Source organism: Rhea americana, unplaced genomic scaffold (assembly GCF_003343005.1).
Source record: "Rhea americana isolate MKP2758 unplaced genomic scaffold, rheAme1 scaffold_75, whole genome shotgun sequence".
NCBI lineage: Eukaryota > Metazoa > Chordata > Aves > Rheiformes > Rheidae > Rhea > Rhea americana.
Genome location: NW_028186923.1, coordinates 66,355 through 79,589, shown reverse-complemented (window position 1 = coordinate 79,589; position 13,235 = coordinate 66,355). Strand labels below are relative to the sequence as shown.

The following is a 13,235-nucleotide window of genomic DNA, read 5'->3' as shown; positions in this document are numbered from 1 at the left end:
ATTTTCTCTGGAGAGTTAAAAGTATGCAAATGCAAAGTGCACAGAGGCACACACGCACACATGCTACACCTTTGTATTACACTGGCATTTTATTATTTAATTAAACTACTCTTATTTTCCTAGCTCACGCATGCTTCCCTTGAGACGGCTTTGCTGTTAGCCTGCTGGCCTTGACTTCCAGCCAAAAACAATTCAGAAACAAAAAGGGACAACAAATCATATTTTCACAGACATTTTTATCCCTCAATACAACCTTGTTTTCACACAACATCGTACAGATCCTATGCAAACTATAGTTTATTGCAGTAGCCACGCAAACCTGGGGGCTCGCAGCAGCCTTCAGCAGGGCGCCGGGAGGTGACCCGGCAGCCAGCCGCGCGCCGGGGCGAGGACGCCGCGGGCAGAARTTTTAAGGCAAACATTTGCAAATACCGGCTATTTCCGAGACGGGCGCGTTTGCAAACGCTCCTGCGCGTGACGGAGCCCATCTCGAGGGCGAGCAAGCTCAAGGCACGAACCTCGTTTAGCAGCCTGATTATCACAAGCTCTCTGCAAAGGAGATTTTCACTTACCTGGTGGCAACCCTGTAAATTCGAGTCTCTTCCATATGACGAGTATGAACCCCTTTCTGTTTTACCTGTTAACAGAAATAAATAAATTCATTAAAACCGACGCTGAAAGACGGGCGCACGCGTCTCCTCCGAGCGTTTCACGTGGTGTCCAGCACGCTCCCACGGCGCTGTCTGCACGTGCGAAGCGCCGTACGTGGGCGCCAGCGAGGGCCGGACGCCTTCGCACGCCSATCTACGCGCACGCAGAAATCGCGCAGAAAAGCCCCGCTGCGGCCGGGGGCCGGAGCCCAGCACCCGCCGCGGAGCGCGCGCTGCCGGCGCCCCGCGCAGCCGGGCTGCAGCCCCCGCGGCCCCCGCCACGGCGCCCGGCTCCGGTTCGGTCGCTAAAAAATATTTATCCAGATACCAAAATAAACCCGCTGCAAATTACAAGTTGTCAGGGTTAAAAGCGACTTCTATTTGTGTGGGGGAGGATCAGGCAGCAGCACAGACATGAATCATTCTCCGTAATTTGAGTGTTTCCATGACATCAATGGGCACTCGTCCAGGACTCCGTCCAAGTCTGCGAGGTACCAAAGCGGCACAGCAGCCGGCAGGAGCTTGACTTCTCCCTCTCGCTCTTTTTTTTTTTCTTTTTTCTTTTCTTTTTTAGGATTGTGCTCCTGGTAAGGATTGCATCTACGGCATCCACGCGGAGCAGCGAGCAGAGCAGCGAGCTCCGGAGCTCCTGAGCGAACCTCGCGCCGCGCGCGTGGAGCCCCGAACTTTAYCACGCTTGTGGTTGCCGCTGCTGTTGTTCCCCTCCACAGCTAGAAATCCGCCTGCTCTATTGAGAATGGGTAACAACAACAACAAAAAAAATCRGGAAAAAGTCAAGAATCCGTTAAAAACATATACACACATAGATTTTTCTCTATCCACTGCAATTATGAAATTATCATACTTTTTATAACGACACTTCATTTTCTCGGGGGAAAAAAAGAAAAAAATCTTTTGTATAAACTGTCCATTTAAAATTAGCTACAGCCTTGATGCCGATTTTCTGCTTAAAATTCACTGGCACATTCGTCTCAGATAATAAAATTTGCAAGAGTGCTGATAATATGCAAGAGTGGGCTCCCCGAGTAACTGTTTGTGCTCCCAAGTACAAAAGCTGCCGGGGAAGGTGCACGCCGGCCGCACGCTGTGCCGCCGCGGYGCCCGGCGCGGAGCGGAGCCGGGCGGCGCGCTCACTGCGGATTTTTCCAGACAACCCTCCAGTACTAGAATGCGGCAGCCGCTGCGGATATTTTTTGGCACAAAGACAACGGTGGCGGTGCCAAGCCCCATGGCTAAAACTACTCAAAAGAGGCATAAGGGTAGCATTAATCGTTCGAGTCTTTTACTGCACGGAGTACTGCTGGCCGTATTTTAAACCCTAAAAGTACCCGTTAGTAGTATTTGTTGTAAGCGGGGCAGAAAGGGGGGAAGGAAAAAAAAAAAAAAAAGCAAGCTTGAAATGCAGACGAATAACAAATCTTGTCAGACGTCTGATCAATTTTTCTACCTAGAGGACCAAATGTTAAAATGTGCCGTTTGTTTCTAGTGCTCTGCACGCGCAGCAAAATATACACCCTGCTGCGGCTCGACGACGTGACAGGCGCAGCAAAGCGGCGCAGGGGAAGTTGACCTACAAAGGCTGGCTGATAACTTTCAGGCACACACTTTTCCTCAAGGTAACGCAGCAAAAGCATCCTCACGATCGCCTGCAGCGACCACTCGGCGCGTGTGCGAGCACGCGGGCACACGGGCGTGCGCGGGCGCGCGCGCACTCCGTCCGCGGGCGCGCTGCGTGCCGCTCCGAGGAGAGACAAAGAGCGAACGGCAGGCAGCTCCTGCTCGCCGACACGCACGCCGAGCCTGCGGGCTACGCTCCCCACACACCTCGGGGAAAAAAATACTGATTATCTTCATCAAACCGAAATGATTGCTTCATAAATATTTTGCTTGCATTTTTGTTTAACTGCAAAAAATAAAGCAGCATAGGATTGCCAATCAATCAACGAAGAAGCCACTCGCCTCTCCATGGTGTACTTTGAAAAATTAATCAAATTAAGTAGAAAATTTAAGCAACTTCCAGAGCACAAATGCGAGCCATCTGATTCCCTCTCTATTTCCCCCTGCCCTGGGAGACAGGGCACCTCGCCTCTATTCTGGTAGGCAGAATGAGAAGGCATGAGGCAACCCTCTCCATCTGCAGAGAAAAAGGAAGTGGAGCTATTTCTATAAATGATTTGAATTCAATGTTTGCATTGATATCATGTTTGACATTTTTTTAGAGATGAGTTCAACCGGAATATTCTAATTCAGGTTTCCAATGCCCTACATTTGGGGTTTAGTTCTTGGTTAGACTGAAAGAAGGGAAAGATGCTTAAAAAAACAAACAAAAAAAAAGTAATTGCATCAGGCACTGGAATTTGAATGGCTCAGAATTTGGATCTGTTCAGGGCTGCAATTTGGCTTAAATTTATTTCTTATTTTATTACTGCATTTCTAACATTTTTAAAAATTATTTTTTATCATTCTTTCCAGTGTCCTGTGTCTCAAGTGCCTACGGAAGGGAGACTGATTGGTTCCTCTGAGGAGAATAACAAACGAAGGGCAAATTCACTTTTGAAGTAAGACCAGGCATGAGACCCACGAAGCTGAGAGCATATTTTGGAAAAAGTTCTGAGCAACTGAAGAATGGGCTAAACTTTATAGTTCCACATTCATCTTTATATAATGCACCGGTATTTAGGTGTTGTCAGCTGTAGCAGGGTTTATTTGCATCACGGTGAGGATCACGAAGCAGTTTACTTCAACAATCTACAGTTCTTGCATTTATTTTTTTTTTACGCTTGCTGAGGTTTGATTGCACACCAAATGCAAAGAAATGAAGGACTGGGCACTGCAAAGGGAGGAGGACAGGGATCATTTCAGCCTTCACTGGGTGTGTGGAGACCACCTGTGGTCTCAGGCGCAGGCTCTCCTGCACGTTGACCAGCTCTCCACAGCACCTCTTCGCGGTGACCATCCAGGCTCTCAACACTGGGCAGGGGGCTGCATCAAAGATTTGAAAAACCCAACTAATTTTAGCATAGGAATCGTGCTAAAATCCGTACAGAATTATAAATCACTCTAGGCAAAACCCTGCTGAATCGACCGGGCGATGTGGAGGACGTACGCCACCCCAGGAACCTGCTCCCTCGCAGAGCTCCTGCGTACCCGGCGGAGCGCTACTCGGCTCAGCTAAGCCGGCTGGACACAGGCTCTCTACGTGCCTATGTCGAACAGGAACGCGCTCACCAGGACAGGACGGGCGGTACAAAACCCGCTTATTCCAACGAGGTTCTGCACAGCGCGCTTTACATTACAGGGAGTCTTATCTGGTGCTGATGGAAGCAGCGCGTTAATGAGCTCCTCCACGCTCCGTACAGACAACAGGGGAAAATCCTGCAGCTTTGGAGCAAAGTTTATGCAGTAACATTCGCCAAATAGTAGAAGTGACACAGCAGCTGGTCTAAGGCAGGCTCCACGAGCCAGATATAAAGCTAAAGGGACAGTATTAATCCCAATAATTTTAATGCCATCGCACCCTAAAATGAGGCACAATGCCGGGGGAAGGAGATCTTTTTGACACAAGAGAGGATTTTTCCACTTACACTGATGCGCAGTAAACAGTAACGGTTCTTAAAGAGACATTATGGTGCCACAGCAAGTGCTATTACAGGGGAGATTTTTTTTTTTAAAAAAAAAAGCACCATCAAAATGCAAAGGAAATTAAATCCTAAAACCTATACTAAAATGATGCTACAGATCCGACTTGAGCAACTTAAAGCAAGGAAACAGAGCTAAAGCAGTCCTTCACACCGGCTCCCTTCGCTGGGCGAGTGCTTATGTTTAACGGGCAAGGTTAATTCCCGCGTATCCTGAAGGCCAAACTACCTCCTTGCACACGCACGAACACCATACATATGTGTGTGCATGTAAATATAATCTGTACCTATAGATGGGCTTTTTCAGGTGAAATGCAACCGTGCCGCCAGCGTGCCGTGCCCAGACCGGCTCCCCGAGCTGCGACAAAACCGTATTCGCAGCTGTGGAAATAGCAACGTGACGAGAGCACGTCGAAGACCGTTTTCCACCAGATTTAAACTAAACGGTCCCCTCGCCCCTGCCCCGTCCCGCCGAGCCCAAGCTCCCGCTGCAACCACCCTGCAACGGGCCTCCGCAGCCGGGCTCCGCGGCCAGCCCAACCACCAGCCTCGGAGGAAACCACGGACGTTTTACAGAAACCCGCCTCCGCGGACCTCCTCGTTCCCTAATCTCAAATTAACGACCGTGTTGGCTAACGAGCAACCGTGCACCCAGCCTCCGAAGCTGGGGCTTGGAGGAGCACGCACCCGAGACACACTGCATTGAGACATTGAGACAACACTACTTGTTGGTATAATTTTGACCTTTAAAGAACAATTTGGATCGGAGCGTTTGGATTAGCTCCGGGCTTCCAAGAGTGCGGCGAAACGGCAGGAACGTTCTGGTAAACACAGTGTGGCACGTTATGAAATACCCTGTAGTCTCCAATCTGTAATATCCAGCAGAGGGCATGCATCCCCTAATAAGAGTTTTACACTTGAGAACTAACGTTTCCTAAAAAAAAAAAAAAAAAAAAAAAAAAAAAAAATTTGGGCTGAGAGTATTGGCGAACTCATAGCATCCGTACGCACACGCCCCAGCGCTGTCAGGGCAAAACCGACCTCAAACACCGTCCCAAAAACAAATCTGAGCACCCTGGTTCCTACACAGAAAAAGAAAAAAAACCTCTTTGCAAGCGGGATTTTTCACCTCTGCTAAAGAAACGTTTTGCTTGGAACCTTCCGCTCCTAAATGCAAAGGCAACAACCCCTGTGCAAACCCCCATCGCTCCGTAGAAACCCCCATGCGACAGGAACGCTAAACTGAACTGCGAAATCCAGACTGATCTACAAACACGCTATAGGTGCTGCACTAATATTAATAATAAAACTGGGTATCCTTAGTGTAACCAGATTTTTATCCTAAATTCTTGAATATTTTTAAAAAGCTGGGGAGTACTACCTCTAGCTTTTAGTTAAAATTTCCTTATTTTCTGTTTTATTTAAGTCAGAAGAAATACAAAAGAATTGATCCAGGGATGAATCTGTCACTTGCTTGTCACGTTCCTTTCAAACATCCCTTGGTGAAGTTCGTGCAAGGGAAAACTCTGCCGTGCCCACCCATAACGAAGCATTTCATCCCCGCTGCTGAGGGAGGTCCCCTCTCCCAGATCCGCCAGGACCCCTGTGTGCAATAGGCTCGAAGGCACAACGGGAAAACGTTCACTTGCTCCGTTTTTAAGACACAAAATACCTGCAGGAATTAACTGCTGCCGGCCCATGCGTAGGAGCGATCCCTTCCGACCTTCACCTCTGCTTTCCAGCACGGAGAATAATGGGCATTTGGGTTCCTTATCACATAATACATTTTTTAAGTTTCAGTAGCCTTGGGAGATGAACTTAATTTACCAGGTCTACAAGCCCGGCAGCTTAGGTTACATGTAGGTCACAATAAATACTGCTCATCCCTCGGCCATGGCGAGCGGCACTGCCAGTGCCTAAGTTGAAATGACAAGCCTTTATTATTCCTAAGCACTCGATTCTGAAACATTTGCACAATCTGTTAAGTCCAGACAAATTTAAATGGTTCTGACATGCAGCCTGCTAGGGTCAGTGACAGGGATAATGCCTCTTTACGTGGGTAAAATTTTGTGGCATATAGGTCACTCTCTTAAGGGGAATCAACTGTGTGTCTCTTCTTTGCATTTCCACCACAATCCTTCATCCTGCAGCCTGGAGCTGAGAGTGAAATGCAAGAAAGGAGCCGAACGCTCAAAGCAAAAATCTGCTTCCAGGACAATCCATTATATCTGACAAGTTAAATGTTCCATGGTAGACCATATGGCATCAGAGCAGGGCCGACGATGGAAGAGGGAAACTCAGCAAATGCATCACAATTAAGGAGTTTGACTATAGACTTTACTTTGATTTACTTTATTTTTTATTAAATTTTAAATATTGTAGTCTTTCAATTTTCATATAGCCCTTCTAAAGTCCCTATCTGATGTATCAAACCAGCTATATATGAACAGGTGGTTCACAAAAATTGGTTTCTGTGAAGTCTTATGGTCTTAGCTGTTTTAAATAGTGGTCCTGATTAAACTGTTTTTAAGCTGGGTAACTTTGCGAAGCGCAGAACGTTTCTATTATGAACAAGCATAAATATTATTAGTAGTCTATTAAAGACTAAAGAAGAAATAATCAAGCAAAAGGAGAAGAAAATAGCATAACCTCCCACAAAGTCTTGGTGACGAGTTCTTGATAGAAAGCAAAGAAGAGCTGGGACACTTGAGTTGGTACTGCGGATTAGCAGGAGGAATAATCCTGGAAATCACCCTACTGAAACCCCCCAAAGGCCTCTGGCTACGCACTTCGTACAGGATCGGCCCCTTGCTGCCAGGACTATTCCTGCATAGGCAAGAGAACAGAGCCAATGATCCAAAAGATCTTCTCCATCTTCAAGGTCTATGACTTTATGGTGCAAGACAGTAGAAACATATGCGAGCCCCTGGGCTTTCGCACAGTTTAACATCACGTATACATTGGTTTCACACACACACACACATAACTAGATCCACTTCTGAATAATTATCAGGTATGAGTCCACATCTGCCATGGCCCTTTTTTGTTCTGTTTCAATTACTCAGTCACATTAATGAATCAACCCAAGATGTGAATAGTAACGGAATAACCCTCTCTGTAAGACACCCACCATCCACCACTACCTTCCTCTGAAAAGAAGAATTTTTGAGGGCTTAAGAAGGAGGAACCCATGTAACCAACTGACAGAGCACTGGATTGGGAAACAGTATAAAATGGGGAAATACTTGCTTTGGTACCCTTATGGAGACCAATCTTGAGTGACCTACATAACAAATGGAACAACTAGAAGGAAAACCACACAAATTAATTGCGTATAATGAAATTCATAAATAATTTGGATATGCAATGCTGAAAACATTTCCAGAATTCCTTGCAAAGAATCTCTTTTCGTGAAAGACAACAAAAAGACTTGTATAAAAATGTCATTATTCTGGTCTGACATCAAGCCGGTCTGCCATCATTCACTAATAAAATATCCAGAAATAATTGCATAGCCATTTTGGGGCAATTCCCTGGGATCAAGATGCAAAAATAAAGTAGGTAACCTAAGCTAAGCCCTTATTTAGGCATTTAAATAAAACCATATAGTCAGGAGAACTATAAATCCAAGCTGGTGTCACTGATTTTAGTGAAAGTTGCTGGTGGTCAACTAACTAAAACAAACCACTTATTTGGGCTCTGGAATTGGGGACCTATTTTAAGCACTTATTTTTGGAATTCTTTTTTTTTTTCCTCCTAATTTTGACCTTGTAAATGCTGAGCCAACGTTGCTCTCAGTAAGCAGCAGCACGGGCGTCTGTAGACGCTGGCCAGGGATTTCCAGATGGATTGCATGGTCGCATGGGTGAGGAAACCAATGGGAGAGGAACTCAGGGTCCTCAGGCTGATCGGTGCCTTCCTGAGCACGAAGGGGGAAGCGGTGATTTTTTAGATATTCAATAGGCTTGCAAACATACGATACTGATTATTTTCTAATATTCAGTGCATTCTTCTTATTCAAAATGAATATTTGCCTTGCATGAGCGTGCGGCGCCTACAGCTTTGGGAAGGAACCTGCTGAGGGATTCCCCGGACTCCCGATTTCCTCTGATAGGGGCTTTGGGGGAACCGCAGCCAGCTTGCGCGTGGATCTCACCAGTTTTACGAGCGGGGTTGAGCACAGCCACTGCCCGTGGGAGCTCCAGGGCCCTCGTCACCCCTCTGAGCTCCAGCTCACGGACCTCGGCTGGAGTCCAACATTCCCACAGAATAGCAGACGGGTTGAGGTTGGCAGGGACCTCTGGAGATCATCTAGTCCAAGCCCCCTGCTCAAGCAGGGTCACCTAGAGCATGTTAGACAGGGTTGCGTCCAGGCGGGCCTTGAAGATCTCCAGAGAAGGAGACTCCACCACCTCTCTGGGCAACCTGCTCCAGTGCTGTTCCAGTCCCCGCCAGTGCACAGGCCACCATACAATTTCCAGAGTTATTTAGAGGTACACTTGCTCACGAAATTAAAGTGCAAACTCATGCTGCCTTCAAGATCTCAAAAAACGGAGATTAAAAAAATGGTTAGCAGAAATACCAGGGGCCACCTGATTGAAGCAGTTGTCAACGGACTCCTGAAATCCTGCTTTTGGAAGGAGGAATATTTAACCTCTTACTCCTTTCAGAAAGATACTTATTTGTGCTTTATTATCCCTTTCAAGAAAACGTTTTCAGATGACTCTAAACTCTTCCTAGCACTGTTAGGGCTGTAAGTTTGTCAAGTCGCTACTGCTTTTGCTACCACGAGCGAACTTTAAAGCAGAAGGAAACGAGATGGACTTCCAGATGACGAGGAGGGGTTTTCCTAAGCCAGGCAGCTGTGGGGCTGGCCTCGGCCCCGGGGGCAGGCGGCCCAGGTTTCCCTTTTACCTTTTTTCCCGGGAATCCTACGTATTACAGGCGTCACCTGCCCGGGAGCCGGCCGCCTTGCCCGAGGCGCTCGCCCCGCGGCTGGCTCGCTCGGGGCTTGTCCCAGCGCAGGGCGCGCGCGGCCGGCAAAACCCGCGGAACGAGGCGGCTTCTCGCGCTAGATCCAGACCAACATTTTTACTACCAGTTATTACGACCATYGCGTAAAGCAGCCCTGGATCCGGGGCGCTTCCGAGCACAGCAATTGTCCGTGCTGGACTCCCGCGTTTTGCTGGCAAGTCTGAAATTTTGGCCTGGGTTGCTTTCTACACGCACTATTTTCCGAACCGTAAACGAAACACAACGCAAAGCACTCTAGCAAGCAGTTGAACAAACCAGTTACAACGTTTAATGCGGCTAAAAACCAGCTGTAGCCCCGCGCGCCGTTCCAGGCCGCAGCAACGGCAGCTTCTCGTCCGCCCTCCTAAGCACCCCGACAGACTAATCCATCGCGCAGACGCTTCAACTTTCAGGAACTTCGGACTCGCACAGCTCCTACTGCAGGTGAGCAGTAACTCCGAACCATTAACGAGTTCCAATGAATAAACACGGCTTTCAAATATTTTCCCAGAAAGGTGCTTGTAAATTAACACAGAGAACACTAGGTATCATTTTCACCTGTAAAATAGCTAAGATTGAAAAAGTTCCAAAAATCTTAACTTTCAATTATCTTCAAAACCCTTAAAATACAGTGCAGTAATTCTTGTCACTAGAGACCAGCTCCTGGTAAGAACAGGGTTGATTCATACTAGACTTTCCTCTTTCTGCCTTAGCAACCACAGCAAATATTTCTACTTCTGACAATAAATTATTAGTTGCTTTGCTTTCCACTCCCAGGTGAATTGTTACCGGAAYGATAATATTCTGGAAATATAAGACTTTGAACACGGACAGAAGTTGGAATAAGCTTTCAAGTGTTAAGAGCGCCTACAAAGACACTCTAAAGGCAATTTTTTTAAAGGTAAACTAGAAGCTCAAATCAGAACTTTTCTTTTGCATTGGAAAAAGGAGATCATCTTTCATAGAAAATTTTATTATGTTCTAGAAAATGGAAGAAATATTATATAGGTCTCTAGAATTAAAGCATGAAACATTCTCATTAATTATGAAATTCCTTATAGATGTATATGTGTGTGTGTACATATATACATATACATATATATACATAAGAGATCAAACTAGGCCTGAAAAAAATCACAGATTAGGGGAGTAAGAAGATAACCAAATTTTTTCAGTTTTGATCCTTTATTGTAGTTAAAAAAAGCCTGAGATAATTTCTTTTTCTCCCCTGCAAAAGCACTGTGAAACCATTAATGCTTTGTTATAGCTAATGCCCCCGCAGCCTGCAAGGAAGGATATGGGAATGGGCTTCTCAGTATGAAATATTGCAATGATGAAAAGATTACCCAATTTTTTTTTAACATGGCTGAGTTGTTTATTTCTTCTAATCCAGTAAATTCCTTTTTCCCCTTGGAAGCAGTCACTAATTTCAGATGCATCACTTTAAGGCCTGATTGTCAGAAGAATGAAGTATTCATAACTTAAAATAAAGTTTATGAGAGCACTCTGGCTTTCTGAAAGATCCAGAGCGTCACACACTGCACACGCAAGTCAGCTTTGAATATTTTACTTCAAGTGCCCTGGGATTTTATATGATCAAGAAACACATATAAAATATATGGCATGCTTACATAYAACGTCTCTCTCCTTCATTCTGAGAACAAAACCAGCTTCTCTCTCAATCCATTCAACATCCCATTGCTTTGCATTCACCATAAATTAAAAAAAAAAAACCTTTTATTCAACTCCTCCCTAAGGAAAAACATACAAATAAGGCCTTACTGAATCCTGCACGCTTTTCTTTTTCTTTTTTTCTTTTTTTTTTTTTTAAGGAGCTTGTATGGTAGAAATGTATCTAAGCTTGGTGACAAATTCTTATCTTCTTTGTAGCTTTCTAAATACAAATACTTCTCACCTGGCTGCTGCCAGCGGCTCCACTGCAGGCAAGGGGACTGGTTGCATAACAAGACAAGCAGTTATCCGGTCCTTACTAATGCAATCTCTAATTCCTTCCTAGTAGAAAATTAACTAATTTGAAGCTTATCTGTAACACCACCAGTTCAGGCCGCGGGGGCTCGCACGCGGGGCCGGGGCCAGGCTGGCGGGTGCCGAGCGCCGCGTCCTCGCGCCGAGCGGCGCCCGCAAACCTCGGCAGGAGCCGGGAGCTGCTCTGCTTAAAACCAGGCTTTTCTTTCTTTATTTTTTTTAAGCAAATACTGAACTCCGAATTAAAGCGTTACGTCTCCGAACAGCTTCATTTTATCCCATCCCATCAATCTCCGTCTACGCTCCTCGGAAACGGCCGCGGATTTCACGTGATGCTGGTTCGACAATAGCGGGAAAGTTTCTCCAGCCACAGATTTTCCACTGAGCCCCCAAAATACCGGTTTGGGGGGGGAAAGGGAACCAATCACGGCAGGAGTCTCTTTAAAAGGAGACAAAACAGAAACACCATCTTGAGCCGTCTCTCAGCCATAGTCGTGCTGTATATAAAGGAAATAAAAAGCTCTCTAAAACGTAAGAACGAACCTATCCATTGCGATTGCTTACAGGTGACATTACACCATCTGTCTGGGCAGTGCGCCCGCACCAAAGGAAACGACGTGCAAAAGCAAAACCTGCTGCGTTTTAAAGAACTAGTTACACGCAAAATATACAACTGTACGCAGCGATCCGGCCGCGTTTCTCCAAGCCAGCCAGCATCGCGCTGCAGAGAGCTCTCCAAAACCGAACCCCCAGCGCGGAATTTATTCCCTGGTAACTTATGGGAAGAGAAAGGCGGGGAGCCGCTGCGCATCAGCTGGGCCGGCGGAGCGCAGCGGGGGCCGGCGCGCGGGCTGCGCCTGCTGCCCCCCGGGCCTCCCCCGGCCCGCCCGGCCCGCCGGTCCCGCCGCCAGCGGCGGCGAGAAATAAATAAACGAGGAGCAGCACAAAACAGGCGGCTGCGCTTCAGGAACGCCGGAGCGTCTGGCAGCAATCGCCAGGCGTTTCGCAGGCAGGGAACATTCCCAGTGCTCCTGCTGGGTAGTGGGAGAACAGGCCTGAAGTTTGCCTTTTTTTTTTTTTTTTTGGGGGGGGGGGACGGAACACGTCCTGGAAATTGTTGCTTGGTTATCTCAACCGAAATAAGGCGCCACGCTCCGCACGAGGAGCACCTCCGCCTTCTCGCCGCCGTGGCTCGGGGAGGCTCCGTGCCTCTCCTCCGTTTTACCGCTGCTGTCCGAACGAGACCTTGCACGGCGCCGGGGCCAGCGCGGAGCACCTCGGCGGCAGGACCGGGACTGGGACTGGGCCAGCACCGCCGCCGCAGCCAAAGCGCCCGGGACGGCCCACGTCTCACCTCCCCAGACCTGAACACCTGGGCTTTGCTAGTAAAATACACAGCAAAAATAAACAGAGCATCAAAAAAAAAAAAAAAAAAGTTTTACAGAAATTTCCATATTCTGAGAAGCAACCAGGAGCTGCTCCTGCAAGACCCTTCAACTTGCATATCGAACTCTTTCTGCAGCGTGTTGGCTGCTTTTCTTTTTCTTTTCGGTTTGGGCTTTTGGGGGGAGGGGGGGGGATCGGGGGACAGGACTTTAAAGAGTTAAAGGCTCCCTACCATTAATTTGCATCTGGTGCTTTTAGTGTGTGTGTGTGTTTTTTTCTTCCCTGAAAAGTTGGCAGAGCCGCCGATTTTCCATAATGCAAGCATTTGGGAATTGTGAGCGGAATGAAACCGATCCAATCTCCTGACTGCGACATGAATTTTCATTAATTACAACCTTGTCAGCAAAAGCATTATCAAAGCTGAATATGAAAATGCTAATGAGTTCTCATTTGCATATTTTTCTTTGTTGGAATGTCATTAATTATTACATTTTATGATGATGAATGCAGCTGTCGAAGCTCTCCGATGCATAATTAGCCA

At 46.9% G+C, this 13,235-nt stretch overlaps 1 protein-coding gene across 2 annotated transcripts in view; it reads right to left on the bottom strand.

Moving 5' to 3' along the window:
- The window catches only part of TCF4 (transcription factor 4), a 135,808-nt gene that overhangs the window by 101,945 nt on the left and 20,628 nt on the right, over window positions 1-13,235 (bottom strand). For both annotated transcript variants that reach the window (XM_085322213.1, XM_085322215.1), the window contains exon 3: window positions 573-637. In XM_085322213.1, the coding sequence (XP_085178339.1) occupies window positions 573-637 (65 nt within the window). The remainder of the gene's footprint in view (window positions 1-572; window positions 638-13,235) is intronic.